Raw genomic sequence first — 18,949 nt, 5'->3', positions numbered from 1 at the left:
AATTTCCAAATATTACATTATTTTGTTTATAACTTTTTTCCATTTATTTTATATGGGATATATTTAGTTAGTGAATGGAATTGTGTTGTATTTATATATTGCTTAAAATAATAAACATGTATATATATAGTTTTGGGGGATATATGTTGTGTACTTGACATGTTGATGCCAAATATCTTTGAGGCCCCATGTGATCAATGGATTCTAATTCCATTACCCTTTTCTTCTTCTTCTTTCTTTCTTTCTCAACTTTTACCTTTCAACCAAATTTCTAAACCTCTTTTATCATTTTCAATTTTAGACCAAATAGCTTGTTAATTTTTAGCTTAATTCTCTTTCAATTGTAACACCATGTATCAAACCATTTACCTAAACTATATATTGTTATTGGGTAAGCTAAACTACTTTAAGGCCAACTCAACAACTAGTGAATTTGAAGGTGTAATAAGTTAAGTTAATTTCCTTATTTAGGTCTCTTTTATTGCATAACATTATTGCAATCTAGAGATCTTAATATATATAAACTCTAACTTTAAAGAAAAAGGAAACTCTAGGTTAATATGATATATATGTGTAACAATGGTAAAGTTCAACTATCTAGAATAAGATTGTAATTTCTAAAAGAGTTTCATTTAATCTCATGGAATATATATAAATTTTCTGTACTAGATTTTTAAAAAATCCAATAACTAGCCAATTTAGCATATCCAACCATTCCAGAGATGAGTTTAAAATTCTTTTTTGGATTGAGTTGGATGGAAAATTTTGAAAAGGAATTGAATTTCCATATTTCATAATTTTTTTTTGGTGGATTGACTCAATCAAATCTAACTTAAAATTATACATTATTATATATATCTCTTGCTTCACTCGTCCGATTATTCTCCCCACTGTTTTACATAAATTTATTTTAATTATCATGAAGTTTAGCCTTTTGGGATTGAGGAGTAAATGACTAAAGTAGTTTGCATTTACCATATGTTAGAACACCTTTAAATTAAATTCTTTCATCATATTTATGTGCTGCAAACATAAAATTTTCAAAACTTGAGTACATACTATTTTTTCTAATTGAAATTAGACTCTTTACTTATGTCTGAATGTTTTGCGGTACAAAGTTCAATCTAGTGACTCAATTCAAAAATATGAAAATTAGATTGGGTCGGATTGAATTCATATATAGAATTGAATGGGCTGAATATTTGATCAACTCGAAATTCTCTAGTTGGTTCAAAAAACTATTCTAACTCAACTCAACCTGAACTATGAACACCCCTACAATGTACTAAAAGAAAGATAGATTAGGATAGGTACACCTAAGTAGGACATATTGACTAGGTTGATACATTGTTGATACGCTCTCATCATTCATCCTATTTCGATTAAGTAGCAATCCAAACTAATTTTTAAAATGCTTTTAATTTTTAATTATTGTTACGAATGCTTATTAAATGAGACATGTTTTGAAGGGTGGTATTATATAATAAAGAAATAAAAATGGTTAGAGGTTAAGGTATTATCTTAGTTTAAAAGGTTGAGTACAATTTGCTATTTTGATTTGTAGGAGAAAGATGTTATTGTGTGACTAAAAATAATTATGTTAAAAGTAATATAAAGACTAAAATTTGAGTAATTGAGAAAGAAAGTATAGAAGGAGAATGAATATAAATTAGAGTTAAAGGTGGAAGAGTTAGCATAAGTGATATAGATAGATAAGAAAGAGTAATTATAATTAAGTGGGTGCACAGTTAATTTGATTACGCGTTTACAGCTTAAAGTGACAATTTTTGAGTGAGGAGTTTTTCTTTTGGAGGGTGTCCCAATGCAAATCATCTCTGTCTTTAGTTAACTCCCTAAACACACTCTTACGGTCACCTGCCCTTCCTGCCCCCACACCCAAACACAATAACAACTTGCTACCCTTTGCCCCAATATGAATCCCACTGCCCCCACAACACACGCGCGCCCGCACATATATATATGTATATATATTATATCCATAATCTAAAAGCAAAAATCCAAGCCACAAGAACCCAAATCAAACCCTTTGTCTTTTTTTATTTTATTTTAAATTTGTAATTCCCCATTACCCCAATAATTATATGGCCATGGCTTCAATTCCTGATCAATTCTACCATGATGATCAGTATACATCCTTGGCAGCTCCTCCTCCAACGACGCCGTCTGTGGGCATTGGCTGGGGAGATGAAACTGCTGATGATAATTTAGTTCCTTTGTTGGAGGATGATAATTTTGGGGCTCTTCATCATCAACCTTATACTCATCCTAATCAATATTATTGTTCTTCTAATGTTATTGATTCGGCTACCTGGTCGTTTCCTCAACAAGACATGCTACCGCCGTTTCCTTCCGCCCATTCCCATCAGAATAATAAAAATGCAAGAGGATCATCGTGTCAAGATTTTAATTCCCATCTTGGATGTCAATTACCAGATCATCAATTATTCTCTGAGTTTCACGACGATTGTTTCGGATTGGTGCCTGAGATCAAACCATCATTTTATAATAATCCTCTCCCTACGCATAATTGGGTATATATATAAATATCCCCTCTTATATCTCTTCATCTCTCTTCTCCAATTCTCGTATAACTATTATTAGATTTATGTTTTAGGAATTTTAATGATATGCTCGTTTCCTCCTCATCAATTAAATAATAATGATTTGATATACAGGACAACCAAAGCAATCAAGTTTCTGTAGCTGAGGACTCAAACATGAAAGTCGGCCGCTATTCTGAAGAAGTAAGAAAAGAAAGGATTCTGCGTTATTTGAAGAAAAGAAACCAAAGAAATTTCAACAAAACCATCAAGGTATCTACTTCTCTCTCTTTCTCTCTCTCTCAGCAATAAATAATTGTAATAATCTCCTCCCATATATACCATATAACACAGAATAATTAAACCATAACTATCTTCTTATGTATCATTTTCGTTTGGCTGTCCAACTATAAATAATCATATATAATAATAATAAAGAAATTGTCAAAAAAATATATAGAAAAATTCACAAAATATTTACCCTTGATAAATGTAATAAATTTTATACTTTGTTTTCTTTTTCTAGTTTTGGAAAAACCCTATGATAGTTTCACAATTAAATTTATCATTTTGTATTGGGATTTTACAAACCAGTTCTGAAATGGTCAATTAAAATCAACCTTAAGTATTTCTTTAATCATTCAAACAAAAAAATCGATTTTTATGATATATATAACATTTTTATTTAAAAAGTTTTAATATTAAATTAATTTAAACTGATTAAAGATGTTTTCAAAACATTCTTTTGAATTACTTGAGAAAAGTATTGTTTTTAACCATTTTAAATCGAGGTGGGAGTCAATTGAAGTATGAATATATAATTAAATTTAACACAACCTATCAACCTTTAATTAATACAGTATGCATGTCGGAAAACCTTAGCGGACAGAAGAATTCGAGTCCGAGGCAGATTTGCAAGGAAAAATGAAGCAATATCCGATCAAGAACTTAATCCAACGATAAAGAACAATGACACTACTATTCAAAAAGACACTGAATTACTATACAACCACCATGATTTTGGTGTCCAGGTATCTAATTTTATTTAATATTATAGTTTCTTAAAATTAGAAAGGGTGATGATTTTTATTATGATGAAGAGGAAAGGAAAAAGATTCGTGAGTTGATAAGATATTTTATGGTTTGAATAATTTTTGCAGATGAAAGGGGATGAGGAAGAATGGCTACAAGATATCTCGAGCCTAATGTATCTACCATATATCAGTAGTTGAGATATGGAAATTGATGAAGATGATCAAAAGGAGCAGCACAAAAAGAGGAAATTCTTCAAATATTTTAATTATTATAATTGGTGGTGGTAGCTATATATATATATATAGCTTATTTTAATTAATTAAATAATGGACCAATTAAAACTGTTCCGAACTATGTGTTAATTTTAATTTTAAGGACATTCCTAGAATTTTGAAACATAGGAGAGACTAATACACACAATATAACGAATCTAATGATGTTTTGACCTCGTCTTTTGAGATCGATTAACTAATTTTAATGAATGATTTTATCTCAAATGTGATTCCTTTTTTTGTTGATCAGCATGTACTTTGATCCAATGATTCAAATAGTGAGTGGTACAGAACAAATAAAAATACATAATATAATGGTTTGAAAAGCTAGTTGTCATTTGTACTTGATGGGATCGGATACTATTGATTTTTGTTCATGATCATCACTAAATTGTTATTCTCTTGTTTATATATAAGTATAGTGGATTTATATATTTATATCACATCCAACTTTGTATGAATATGAGTAACGCATTGCGGAATTAGAAATGGAAAAGTGGCTTTTCAAAATTTTCCTAATGATTTCATCAAACACATGAAAAATGTTAATTGTGGATTCCTTTTTTTGTACGAACATATTACCCGATTCCTTAATATTTGTCTTTTTGCTTTATCTTAATCTCCGATTATGTCTGTTGTAAAGTAATAGCATATAATTAAACTAGCTACAGCCTAATTTCTTCTTAGCTTTGTGTAAAAATGGAACCTGTGAAGGAAAAATATATAAACAACTGATCAATATGAAGAAAGCAAGGGCAAGTAAATCTTTTCATGCGTCTTCTTCCCTGTAGTTTCAAATTTCAATCATATACAAAAAAAAGACCAATTGGGTGTCACCCAGTCGCCATTATTTCATTCGTAAGATAACACTGAGACTAGAAAGTGAATTTAATTGAAAATATTTGTTGTTTCCCCATTAGCTGACCCCATAATATAATGCCCCATAACCCCAATACATAAACAAAGAAATATATATTTCTTTTCTTTTAGGATTTTTCTTTTTCATTCTCCTCGCCCTACGGGGGGAAATACAGCCATGCCTGGTTATAACTTAGAAGTAGAGCTATTAATTATTATGAAAAAAATTTAATTTACCAATTGAGTTATCTGAACGAAATTTAGATGAAATTGTTCTTAAACATATATAAGGAGTCATTTCAGATAGAGCATTAATATTGTTGAGGAATGTATAAAAATAGTATGTCATGTAACATGTTCTGGGCGGACTCAGGAAACACACAACTGATTTAGATAAGAAAAAATGATATCATGTGAAAGCTATATAAGGGTACTGGTGCGCTTTTATGGAAGAGGATATGGCATAGGGTTTCAGACTTAGGGGAGAGGAAGGAGGTAATGGGGTTTTAATTTGATGCATGCCCATCTTCTCTAAGATCTTGCCCTAAAATAATAACAAAAGAGTTGAAAGCACTACCTATTAAAAAATGTCAGTTCCCCTCATGTATTCATCAAATTCAACTCCAACCCATAAATTATTCTCAAACAAATTCACACTTTCAAGACCCATTCATTGACTACTAAAAATCTCATTATTACTTTATTATATTTATATTTTATATTCAGCACCAACATACATACACTTAACACTATTGCATATATGGGTTCACTTTGTCACAGAGCCTGTCTTACTACTCATTACTCCCTGTTTTTTTTTTTTATATATATATATATTGTTTCTGCTATATTTTGGTAAACAAACTTCCATACTATCTCGAATTCACATTGTGTTTGTATTTTGGAGATTTGAGGTTGGGCCTCAAAAATTGACACAGTTATGTAATATTCTACTATTTTCTTCCTTTAATGTTGTTCATCCTCTCCATTAATTTATTTCCATTTTGAACTCACTTCACATGATATAGTTTGCTTTTTAATTGGTTCGTAGTTGGAAAAATATTTTTAGTTGTCTCATTAAAGAAAATTGTCTTTAATTTATATACATTTCATCATCTTTCTCGATTATTAAGTTCTCTGACATGGAAAATTCAATTAATTCAGAGCTCTATTAGATGCGAGGCTAGAGTCATTAGGGTGAAAAGAGAATATATGGAATAGACTGTTTTTGCATATATTTTTCCCAATTAAAACATTTACTTTCTTAACACCTCTATTTATATGTGTGAATAGACGTCTGTCAATAATCATATATTCAATGACTTATAAATTAGTTATTTGTGTACATAAAATTACAAAGCCTTTATATGTATAACCCTTACATATCCCCATGAAGAACTCAAGAAACTAATTGAAAATTACAAACTACATTTTAAAGCACCCAAGCGGATGTAGAAATTCCCCTATATCTTATATCTCTCTTGAAATTTACTGTGCTTACTTGAGTTGAGCTTATTTTTGGATAGAAGTATTGATAACATATGTTCCTTTAGCAAGGTTTGTTCATACTCACATGTTTTAGTTTTCTTTTTTTTAAAATTACTTCAAATGCCATTTAAAATAAAATTTCTTTGAGCCCGAGTTTTATTTTCAATATGTCATTCAAGATCGAAATATTAAGAGACAATGACTACAATATATTTCAATTAGAATGACACATTTTAGTTAACATCTATCTTAGATATTATATTAAATTTATCTTCAATCATCAACTAAAACTTTTATGTTGAATTGATAATTTAAGAATTCACATGGTATCGGGCCTAAAACTTCGAGTGAAACGTTGTGAGGTGTTATATCTAATTAATTATATATCAAAGATATTTTTGGTAAGCTTTTCTTAAAACCATATTATTGATTATCAATAATGGTCTTCGGATTCCTTATAGTTAGGTTATGTATTATTTCTCCATTCAAGCTGTTGACACCACCACATCAAATATATTCCTTTTTGGACATCGATGGAATAACCATAACAAAACAAGGAAAGAAGACAAATAATACACAGTAACACAAAGTGCAATAAAGGCAAAGGAATCCTTGAAAGGAAAAAGGTAACAACTGTTCACACATCGAAGATCTAGACGTCATAATATGATGAATAATGATACATACATATACATACAAACGTACATATGTTTCTTTGTTAAAATAATTTTATTATAAATAACAAAATGCTAAATATATTTATAAACGTACCAAATTTTGTTATATTTTCAATTCTAAAATTTTGTTATACTCTGTCAAATATTTTTATTTATTTTGCTATATTTTAAAGAAAACATAGAGTTTTATAGGTCAAAAGTTCTCTTATGCTCCTCGCTTGTTCTAGTTGATGTTTTTCGACTTCCTTTTCATCAATTTAGCTCCAAAAATCAACAACAACCTAGAATTCTACCTACAATTGTAGTTTGAAACCTCTTACAAATTAGTAAAAGTAAAAACGTAAAACTATGAGATGATCTCAATTTAAACAAGATTAGATTGTACATTTTTTATACTACGAATGATATGAACCACTCATGCATCAAATTATTAGTGATATTTTATTCAATATTTTAAAGCAATTTTAGGATTTTATATTTTTTCCCCTTTTTTAGTAACATTTAAATAGGACTAATTTTATATGTTGCATTAGAGTTTTTATTAAGAGGAAGTTATTGACAATATCAAAATTAGGAAGTTATTGATGTTGGAAGCATATCACAACCTGATGTTTTTTTTGTGTTAAGTTAAATGTTTAATTGACAGAAAAAATGAACATTTTAGATATAGATTGACAATAAAATTATGTTATAGAAAACAAGACTACAATGTAAAATAAGTATCCTTAAATAAGTAATATGGATGAAAAACGGGTGTCATGAAATGTTTAATTATTACACTTTCTAGGAGAGTCATATATAGACTTGTGTTGATAGTGGACTAGAAAACTAAAAAATGAGTCATGAAATTAGTTAATGACATATTTTTATTGTCACGAAAATAAGGTTTTCTTATAGTGATCGTAACTCCTCTTTTAATTCACAAAACATTCCACTTATTATTTTATCTAACTCATCTTGCTCATTTGATTATTCTTTTGTAGTTTCTTCAAACATTGACTCATGTAAATCATGAATAATCTCTAGCTAGCATCAAATCATTCATAGTATCTCCGATTCTAATGTTTCCTCTAAGATTTACACCTTCTCTACGCTCACTTGAATTTGAAAAGCACTTAGAAACCTTGAATTAGATCTCAAAAATGGAGAAAAATCATACGTATCTCTATGGAATACTCACCTCCAAAAGTCAAGGCCAAAAGCCTACTCTACAATTTCGGAATGAGGCCAGTCCATCTTCCTATAAGTCGGAGAGATGCCATATTTACAAATTGTGTTTAGTGACATCTAATTTATTCCAATTGACGTTCACGTAGACAAAAACATCTGGTTCTTCTATGGTTGCAACTCCAATCAAGTTATCAACACACCATTAGAATATTCATTAAAAGTTTGATCACTTAAATTTATCCAACTTCAATCCATACTAAGTACAACTTAGACAACCTTAAGTTAAAAATCCACAAGATTTAATCAAGGTGGGGTAAATACAAAACAGAACAAATAAACAAATCATTTGAGCAGAAGATGGAGAAGGATAGAAATTGTGAGCCTTGGCCATTGCGACGGAGTCGTTCGGAGCTTACTAAAGTTGTGGGTCGAAGTGGTTCACCGAGGTGGGTGGCAAACAGTGGGTCGTCGTCAAAGTGGCTTCTGCGTCGTCGCACTTGAAGTGGGTCAAACGTCGAGGGTCCGTTGGATGGTGCGACCTCGTAAGATGGAGAGAAAGGAAAACAAAAGGATTTTATCTTCATTTTTTTCTAAACCATTAAATGAAAATGGTAATCAGAGGGAGAGTAAAATAAAGGGGAAAAAACTTAGGGATGAAAATTTGGCTATATTTTAGCAGGATCTCTATGTTTGTTGCTCAAAGTATTCAATATTTAGTGGCACTTATGAACGTATTATAAATTCTTTTACAAGGGCGGCTAAAAATAGGTTGCTAACAATAATAATTTGTGACACATTTTTTTACGTGTGGCTATAAATGATCTTTCTTTATAAGAATTTTGGTTTTTGTCGACGTAGAGAAACGTGGGCAGATCTTAAGAAAATTGTGGAGAGAGCTTTTGCCAACGTTATTTTTGCGTGGACACACTTCGTGGTCGAAACTTCGTCATATTTTCTTTTGTCAACGTTATTGATGTTTGCATTGGCATAACTGTCCACACCAATTAAACTCATAGACAGAAAAAACATTTTCGCCCATGAAATAAACATTGGCAGACGACATAAAGGTATTTTTACTCATGATCAACATCATGTCGAAAAAATTAAAATAGACTTTCTAACCACGTTTGTATCGTAGGCAGAAACTGTTTCTACCAAGGAAAATATTTATATCGTCAAAAAGAAAATTTCCCGTTACGTTAAATACGTCGGCATGAATATATATATGCATGTGTCAAATGCTTTTTTTGGATAGAGATTTGATTTGCCACGAATGATGCGTCGACAAATAATATTTGCTTCTTTTTGTGCCCACGTATCAAACATCACTAGAGCTTTCTAGCGGCCAACATCTTCTAGCAACACAAAACATGTGGAAAAAACTATTTTAATTTTTTTTTCACATTTATTATTAATATTGTATGTTTGTAGATTAATTTTCAAATATAGAATGAATTTCTTAGCTATATTAAAATATATAGAACATTGTCACAAAAAAATCTAAAATGAATTTTTTTCCAACCATTAATACTTTGGTCAAAATATAACCAACCATAATTCTTGAGTGGGTCTAGTTACACATGAGCTATATCAATGAACTATATATCAATTTTTATTTTAGCATACCAAAATGACAAAAAAAAAATTAAATACATAAAAAATGGTTAGCTCAATTTGAAAATATCCACAGAGGCATTTCGTGCTCCTCCAAATTATATAAATGTGGCCAAAAAAGGTACATTAAAATGAATAAGAACGTACTTGTTTCAAATGAATCGAGTAACAAAGTAAAATTACATTTGTACCCATAAAAAGTAAAAAAAATCTTAGCTACTTGCAATGTCTTAATTGATTGATTTAACCTATATATGCATGCTTAGTAAAGTAACACAAAACATCGTTCATCACAAATTGAAAGCAATTAGACATAAGCTGGGAGTTTCGACAAAGTAGTCAAATCAGCCTAAAATAAAACTTGAAAGAGAGCCTAAAATACTATTACTTATAACCCAGAACTGATGAGTAATGAACTATCAATGTATCATTGACCTAATTGCTCAAACATAGAACATTCAATCACAATGAATGTAGATACACTCACACCCACCCAACTAACAAACAGTACAAATAATTTGATAATAAAAAAATCATTTTACCCCATCGAAGAATCACTTTATTCAGAGTACTAATTACCATCTAGAACCATCTCAGAATCAAATCTAAGAAAAAAAAATACATTGTAGGGTTCAGGGGAGGGGTTTGCGAGAAGAGAAAAATCGAGGGAAGGGACTACGAGAAGAGGTAAATTGGGGGGGGGGGGGGGGGGGGGGGGGTTGTGTGGGGGAGAAATGGAGGGAAAGAGTAAAAAAGGACGAAAAGTAAAGAGGTTAGGTTTTTTAAAAAATAAAACTTATGCTAGCCTAAAATTTTTCCTTAAAATCACACAACTCTTTGCTCGCATATATATTTTGGTCACCAAAAACAAAGATGTGTCCATGCAATTAAATTATGTAGGCACATCATATCTTTGTCTACATTTTTTTACATTGTCAGAAAAACTATCGGTATAGACCAAAATTCTTGTAGTGTGTTTTATCGACAAAAATAACTTGTGCCACTAAAAGTTTTGTCACTCAAAACTAACTTTCTTGTTGTGATCTTATTGAACAATGCTTCAACAACAACTTCATTGAATAATAGAAACGTTTGACATTCACAAGTTACGAGTTTTAAGATATCAAACCCAAGAGTTCACTAATTGAGTTTCTAATTTCAAATTCTAGAGTTTTGGTATTAACATGTTTTCTACATAAACGATTCATGATTACTTCGTTTGTATTAAATACAAAGTAGGAAGCATCCATAGTGTCCCTAGAATAAGATGTCCAATCTTATTTCTATATTATAGACTGTTTAGGCTATTGACTTTTTTTTAATAAGATACAACAGGTCAACAGGTGCACTCGGACATCTCTAGTAGGTGCACACCCCATTAGCATCCTCATCACCTTCGCGTCATTAATATAGACAAAAAATACAGGAAGTTGAAATTGCAGAGGGCTAGAGATAAGCCCACATGAGAATTATACAAAAACGTTGAGATTTAAAGCGATAGAGTTAGGGCTATAGTTTGAAAAGAGTTTCGATCTACTAGTCCAGAAACCCCGTAAGAGCTTGAATATCATCTCAAATCTCCCTTGTATTTCATTCCTTTTGTTTGAAGATTATGTTATTTCTTTCAAACAAAATGATCCAAAGAGTTATAGCTATAGTGTTGAAGGTAATGTTCTCTTTTTTGCTTTTTCGATTGATTCTTCATATTTTCTTGAATAGAGAAGCAAGGTTTGAATTGTTGTTTTTCCATTTAATCGTAATTTCAGCCTTGCCCCAAATATTTTGTATGACAGCACAAGAAATAAAAATATGTTCCATGTCCTCAGATTGTTTTTTTGGAAAGAGAGTACCAGTTTGGATTGAGATACCAGTTTGAGAGCCTTGTTTTTGAGCTTCTGAGTAGTATTGATACATTCATGTATAAGGGTCCATACGAAGAAATTACACTTTTTTGGGATACTTGCTTTCCATAAACTTTGAAGATATTTGGGTTGATCATGTTTGACTGATCATCATGGGCGTTCAACACATGTATAGCTCTTTTGACTGAGGCAATGCAAAACTGACCGTTTGTATTCAACTTCCAAATTGGTATATCAGAGCCACGATTGTTTTCAGGAGTAGAGATCTCAAGGCAGCCCATTGTTGGAGCTCAAAGTTTCCAAAGAGCCTTCTCTTCAGATGTGTATCTACAGAGAAGAGCTAAGTTTGTATCTATGACTTTGTTTATGCCCAAGCCTCCCCTGAAGTAATTTTAGATCATCTAAGAAAATGTGTACTATTATCATTGGAATTTTTCCTAAAGAAATGTCTCCAAAATTTTTCAATATTTTTGCTCAATCCAGTTGGAACTTTGACAACAGATAGCTGGTATGTGGAGAGACTAGCAAGTGTGGCGTTGATGAGAGTGATTTTGCCTCCCTTAGAAATGTAGGAATCTTTCCAGCTACTAAGCTTTTTGTGAATTTTCTCAGTGATGTTATCCCAAAAGTTAGATGATGATGGTTTACCACCCAAGGCTATTCCCAGATAATTTAAAGGAAAATATTATATTTTGATGCCCCAACTGCTAGCAATCTCATTCGCTCTGTTTGAGTCAACATTTATAGGGGAGAGCGTGGACTTGTTTAAGTTGAAATTAAGCCCCGATGCTGATTCGAATAAGTGGAGAATGTACTTGAAGTTGGAAAGATATTCTTCGTTGCCTTCAACAAATATTAAGATGTCATTTGCAAATAATATATGGGATAATTTACTATTAAATTGATTACTAAAAGAATTGTATCTTTTATGCTAAAGTGACCTCCATTACATAGATCTTTAATAACGCTTCTAATGAACATATTCCAAGAGCATGAAACACCATTCCAATCTTCAAAAGTTGAACCACTAGGAAGAGAAGCAATATTGAACAATTAAGGAAATGAATCCTTTAGAGATGAACCAGCAACCCACGTATCTAACCAAAATTGTACTCTAAGCATTAACTTACTCATGAACTAGCTGGAAGACAACGAGCATAAGCAAAGAAAACCAATAAATAAAAGCAATCGGTCCTAGTTCTAAATTCAAGCAAATAGAACCAGTGGAGAATGCTTGTATTTAAAAAAAAAACCTTTTTTGCTTATCAATCCATAGTTCTAAATTTCTACAAATCTAAATGGAAAATAGTTTTTTTTAAAAAAGGTAGAACAACCGTTCAGTCATCATTTATCATTCAATATAGCATCAAATAACTTTAAACAAATCTTCATACCACAAAAAAAAGATAAAAGAAAGAGAAAAGAAGATCTCAAGTAAATTAAAGTTCTCCCATCAATTATTGAGTACTAACACTCGACATTACATCAAGTTACATTCCACGAATCTTTATATATGAAGGATAAAGTAAAAGAACCAAAGTAAAAAGCCTCACCAGTACTCAACATCAATCTCACTAAAACATTCAAGGAAACTCGAAAACTTCACAATTCTAAACTTTAAATAGAAATGAAGAAGAAATATTGGAGAATAAAAAAAGAAAGTGACTAATCGAAGAATAAAAAAAGAAAGTGACTAATCGAAAAGGAAATTAAGAAAAAATTCAAAGGGTTTATATTTAGGATTTCAAATTTTGAATTACCTCCAACTAAGAGATCATGACAGAGACACGGGTGGAGGGAGTAACGACAATGGACAGATCAGCCACTGACGCTGACGACGCATCGACACTAACAACGACGACGACTTCGACCCCGACGGCAAATATATGAGCAACCCTAGCAGACTCCATTTCTACTTGTTCCTTTTCCCTTTTTCACAGATCTGTGAAGAGCAGAGAGTTTTTTAAATGCTAACTCCCATAAAGTAAAGCGTCGGGAGTTAGGGCCTCTCCCTACACCTCAGTTTGTGCATCAGAAGAGGCTTTAACTCCTAACGTCATATCTTCCGACGATGCAAAACGACGTTAGGAGATCCAAAATTTCTTGTAGTGAACTTATATAACTCGAAGTTTTAGTCAATTCAAAAAAAATATATATTTTTTTGAGAGAAAAACTATATACGGACAGGACAAAAGTTTAACCTAACTAGCTACTATATATTCTACTAAGATTTTTTTGACATTCATAAAAGTTGGGCGTGGGTAAAGAAAAGACAATTCTTTAGAAAATGTGGTAAAGTTATGACATTTGGGAAAACCAATTAATTATTAATGCACGAGTTACATAATATAACAAGATAAAGGAAAATGGTAGAAAAAAAAAAACACAATTATGGCCATCTTCTCTATTTGATGTAACTTGCCTCCTATATAACTATCAATGAGATGGACATCACCAAAAATTTCTAATATATTTCCCATTACAAAACAAATATTTTCCCACTATCCTTTACATTTTTATTTTATTTAATTAATCACTACGTGTTTTCTCCATTTAATCACACTGTTCATTAATCAAATTTTTGTGTGTGTATGTATAGTCCATGATTTGATATTTGAATGTCTATACTTTTATGGATTCATGCATTAGCAATATAAGATATGATGATGTATATAATATTTGAAAAAAAACTCCTCTTCTCTCTCCCACTAAGCATACTAGAAAAGGTAATCTTAATTAATTAATTCTATTAATACATTATAAATATATATACTTGAAGGATAAGGCAAGTTAATTAGATACGTAGCTTAAGAATCAAGCAATTAATTCCATAATACATAATACATTCATTAATCAACATATGCAAGTTACCCATATAATTAGCAATGAGTTTTTGTGTTGTCATTATACGGCCATGTGAGCTTGACTAATTATAACATCAAACATAAAGTGTGGTTGAAATTTTTGAATTTGTCAACTATTACTACAAATGATCACATGGAAATGACAACAAATTATGGCCCCAACTAATTAAGCACTTTAAATCTCTTTCTTTTTTTCTTATCTATATAGTTAGTTTACGTTCTTATCTACAACCCAATATGAAAGTCAACTATTTCAAACATATATATATATATGTGTAAATTCTTCTTCCATTCAAGTAGTTAAAAATATTATAATTAAATCCAAAAAAACACACCATCTATGTATTAAACCTGAGTAAATAAAGTAATCTCCAAAATTCATGATTTAGAGCTCTTCCGCAAGAACTTATATACTTTAAAAAAAGATAGATAACTAAAAACATAACTTGCGATGGACGAAACTACATGGTGGAAGGAAGATAATTGTTTTTGTAAGGAAGAAATGATCAGACAAGGAGGCTATTCATGGGTGTGAACCACTGTTTAGTTATACAAACTTTGTACTATACATATATATTAGTCATTATTGTTAGGTGTTATTTATGTAGCAACATTGGAAAAACAGAAAAATGATGGAGAATGAAGACAGAGAAGAATGAGATTTTTATTGGATAAACAAGAAAAGTAATAATTAGAGTTGAAAAGGAAAAGGTGAAATAATTAATTGTGATATAATTTGAATGAAATTAAAAGGGGGGGTTGATTTGGTTGGTAAGTAAATAATGAAAAATATTCCAATAATGTAGAGGCAAAATCTTGGTAGTATTCTTGGATATATGGTGGGTCCCTTCAAAAGATTTTTGATATTCACTTTCTACTCTATTTAATTCAATTCATGCCACCTGATCCTTCCTCTCTCTTATAACTCATTTTTTCTTGAATTTGCCTTTCAATTTCCCCCCCAATATTTAAACAAAATTCACTTCTTTCTTTGAGCTGTTTCAGTTTAATTCTTCATCTGGGTTTTATTCACACAAAATAATATATTATTACAGTTGATAATTAGCAAGCTAAGATCAATTTCTGAAGATTAATTATATAGTAACAATATTTTAGTACTGATCATCAAAATAAATGGCATCGTCGGAGATGATGATGATGATGAATGGGAGCTGCAAAAAGGGGAATGGTGCAGCCGCGCCGTGCGCTGCCTGCAAGCTTTTGCGGCGGCGGTGTGCTCACGACTGTGTTTTTGCTCCTTATTTTCCGGCGGATCATCCCCACAAATTCTCCAGTGTTCACAAGGTCTTTGGTGCTAGTAATGTCAGCAAATTGTTGCAGGTTCATTCCAATAATCTCCTTTCTCCCTTTTCTTTTCTTTGAGGATATTCTCATTAATTACCTCTAAAAATAGTATTGCCATCTCAACTCATTTTCAGCTATATATTGAAAATAACTATGTTAGAAAATTAGGGAAAGTTTTTTTTGTACTACAACAATATCTATTGTTCGACCTCTCTTCTCATTGGATTCTATATCATTTCTAATGGGTGACAATTTAATGATAGGAGTAATATATATTTATGTTGTTATATTGTAGTATTGAAAATTTTCTTTAAAAATGAGTGTGATAATTGTCTAATTTGTAGTTAATATTGAACTATGATCCAATATCCAATATTTGCCTTAGAGAGATTAAATATTAGTCATGGTTTATTTTTGTGGCGGTCTAAAACTATGTACTTAATTTCATTTTGGTATCTAATAGCTTCTAAATTAAAATTTCTAAAAACTATTTCATCATTTAGATATTATACATCCTAATATAATTCAATACTTGTAACTTTTTTTTGTCTAGTCCCTAATTTAGGGGCTAAAATTTGAATTTTGAGAACTGAAGGATTAAAATAAATAAAAAAAGAAGCACTTATAATTTAATAAAAATATAAATTGTATTGGCCAACCCAGTAGTGTCCTTTAGTAATGGAGGAGTTCTCTCTCTACTTTTAAAAAGCAAGAGAAGGCTATCTTTTGCAAATTATTCTGCATCTCACATGTAAGAAAGAAAAGGGTTTGCTTCAGGTGTCCAGATTAGAGACGAATAATGTAAAAGGATTGCATGTCAAATTTTAATAAATATTAAAAAAAAAAAAAGATGCTTTATTATGCTATTCAGAGTGGAATTAATTTCAATCTATTTTTTGTTTTAGCTAAAGTACTTTATTTGTTTATTTTTAATTCTGAAATGTTAAAAAAAAAAACAAAACAAAATTGGTCTTAAACTTTTGGTGGTGTGGGAATTCTTACAAGTTCATTGCACTCGAATCAAATGTAATTTACTTGAATTTACACTTTGTTATTGTTGGTTTTGGCGTGGGGTTTAGAATGATAGAGATGTTTCGTCTAATGGGTGTGGCGGGAAACTTTAATAAATCTAATATATACTTTTCAATCACTAACTGTTGGCGTAATGCTGACGTTTTAATCATTTCTACAGTGAATGGAGGCTTAAACGTCATGTCCATCTTTTCCATCTCCCAGCTACACCGACAATGGCGTTTTAACCTTCTTCATCTTTTGAGTCCAAAGTTATAAATATATATAGAAAGATTTTTATACGAATCATCTATCTATTTGTAGCTGCTTAAACAATTAACAACACCCTTAATAAATGAATAAAAGTTAACTCATCAATGTGCACACTTTAGCTTTTTATTTATTTATATGCTATTGCATAATATAGATCTATACCTAGACACCTCGCTCTTCTAACCCTAATCAGATGGCCATCTTCATTTTTCTCTACTCCATTGCAATATTTCGTGGGAGAAGTACAAAAACGTTGTTGAAGAGGGAAAGAAAAGTGAAATTATGATAGATGTGGCTACCATATTAGGGCTATATATAATTATTCTGTGGTAAAGAGAGATTAACAGTAATGCAGTATAAAATGTGTTCATTGCGGTTTGACATAAACACAAGGTTAGTTATCATTTTACATTTTTAGTACTGGTTATTAATCATTTAGGGGAAATTAGTACAAAAATCTCTAGAAACAACCTTATTCTTTTTGATGTGTTATATATTTAGGTACAATGGATGAGAGAGAGTATATGAGAATTTGAACCCCTCGTGTTTAGAAAATGAGGACATGTGGAGTTCTTCATCTCAATAGTTATTTGGTTTATTTATTTATTTACTTTTCTAAAAGCCTTGAATTATAGTTTAGAGAGTTGGCAGAATAATTGATGTAACAATTTGGTGATGGGCACGTTGAATAATTCAGGAGTTACCAGAGCAGCAACGGAGCGATGCAGTGAGTTCGATGGTATATGAGGCAAACGCGAGGATTCGAGATCCGGTGTACGGGTGCGTGGGAGCAATATCATGTCTACAACAGCAAGTGGATGCATTGCAGCAACAATTAGCAATAACACAGGCCCAACTGGTTCAAATGAAAATGGGGCAATTCACAACAACATCACAATCATCATCTAGTACAGATGACCTCCTTCCTCCTCCGCCCAATATCAATGTGGCCGCATCCTCATCCTTATGGTCTTGCTAGTAATTTATTTTGTTTTGCCACATTTTAGTTATGACTATACTTTTACTTATTTATTGAAAAAATATATCTTGTTTTTTCCTAAATTTTACTTATAGCTTTTATTTGGCCACTAAGTTCATCCATTCTTTTTCTTTTAGTTTCATGTATTGTGTATTATGTTTTTTGTTTTCTCCTTAGTAAGTACAAAAAATATGAATATATTATTCGATAACTATTCTTGTTTTTCATTGTTAAAAAAAAAAATAGAAACATAAAACATGTTATGTGCCAACTATTTCTTTTTCTTTTTCTTTTCCTAGCAATTATACATTAACAAATATCAAAAAAGAAATTATAAAAAATTATAGGTTAAATTTCATAAATAGAACAAAGCGGAAAAAAATTTACGACCCATAGAACAGTTTAAGAAAACATAGGCAACACAAATCAAAAAAGCAAAAAAGGCATCATCATTTTCAATTTGATTGTTACTGCATCATGGACCATATGGCTGGAGAGAAATAACAGGATCTTCCAGAACAATGATAGAACTACTCGAGAGATTTAGGAAGATGTCAAAAATCTCACAGGCTTATGGGCTAGTAGATCTAGTTTCTTTAAAAATGGCAGCACTAGCACTATTTTGCTTTAAATTTAAATGCTTTTGTATAACTATGAGGCTTGTCTCTAGCCCTTGTACTCTCCCGCCTCCTGTTCTGATCTGATGATTATTTAATGAAGCGGGAATGGTGAGAGTCCTAAGAGGGTGTCTACTTAGTGGAGATGTTCGGGTGCACGATCTAACATATCTTTTTCTAAAAAAAAAAGAAAAGGCCATTAAGGTTGATTGTTTTTTCAGAATTTCATATTTGCCCTTACTGGTTTATAAAGATTTTTCAATTTCAATTCTTCCTCTTCTTTATCATCATCGTCTTTCTTCTCCTCTTCTGCAATTTTTCTTTTATTTTTTTTTCAAATCGTTATTTTGTTCAAAATTGTGTACC

General features: G+C 31.0%; 2 protein-coding genes across 2 annotated transcripts; both read left to right on the top strand.

Annotated features, from left to right (window-relative positions):
• The first annotated feature begins 2,002 nt into the window (after positions 1–2,002).
• Positions 2,003–4,093, top strand: LOC105436124 (zinc finger protein CONSTANS-LIKE 5). The gene is made up of 4 exons (XM_011660732.2): positions 2,003–2,552; positions 2,697–2,834; positions 3,422–3,592; positions 3,722–4,093. Exons 1-4 carry the CDS (start codon positions 2,103–2,105, stop codon positions 3,791–3,793), a joined length of 831 nt encoding a protein of 276 aa, XP_011659034.1. The 5' UTR covers positions 2,003–2,102; the 3' UTR covers positions 3,794–4,093.
• Positions 4,094–15,314: 11,221 nt separating this feature from the next.
• On the top strand, positions 15,315–18,075 carry LOC101213100 (LOB domain-containing protein 4). The gene is made up of 2 exons (XM_004139779.3): positions 15,315–15,739; positions 17,685–18,075. The coding sequence occupies exons 1-2, from the start codon at positions 15,533–15,535 to the stop codon at positions 17,964–17,966; spliced, it is 489 nt and encodes a 162-aa protein (XP_004139827.1). The 5' UTR covers positions 15,315–15,532; the 3' UTR covers positions 17,967–18,075.
• The last annotated feature ends 874 nt before the right edge of the window (positions 18,076–18,949 follow it).

Source organism: Cucumis sativus, chromosome 7, assembly GCF_000004075.3.
Source record: "Cucumis sativus cultivar 9930 chromosome 7, Cucumber_9930_V3, whole genome shotgun sequence".
NCBI lineage: Eukaryota > Viridiplantae > Streptophyta > Magnoliopsida > Cucurbitales > Cucurbitaceae > Cucumis > Cucumis sativus.
This window is presented reverse-complemented; position numbering and strand designations above follow the sequence as displayed.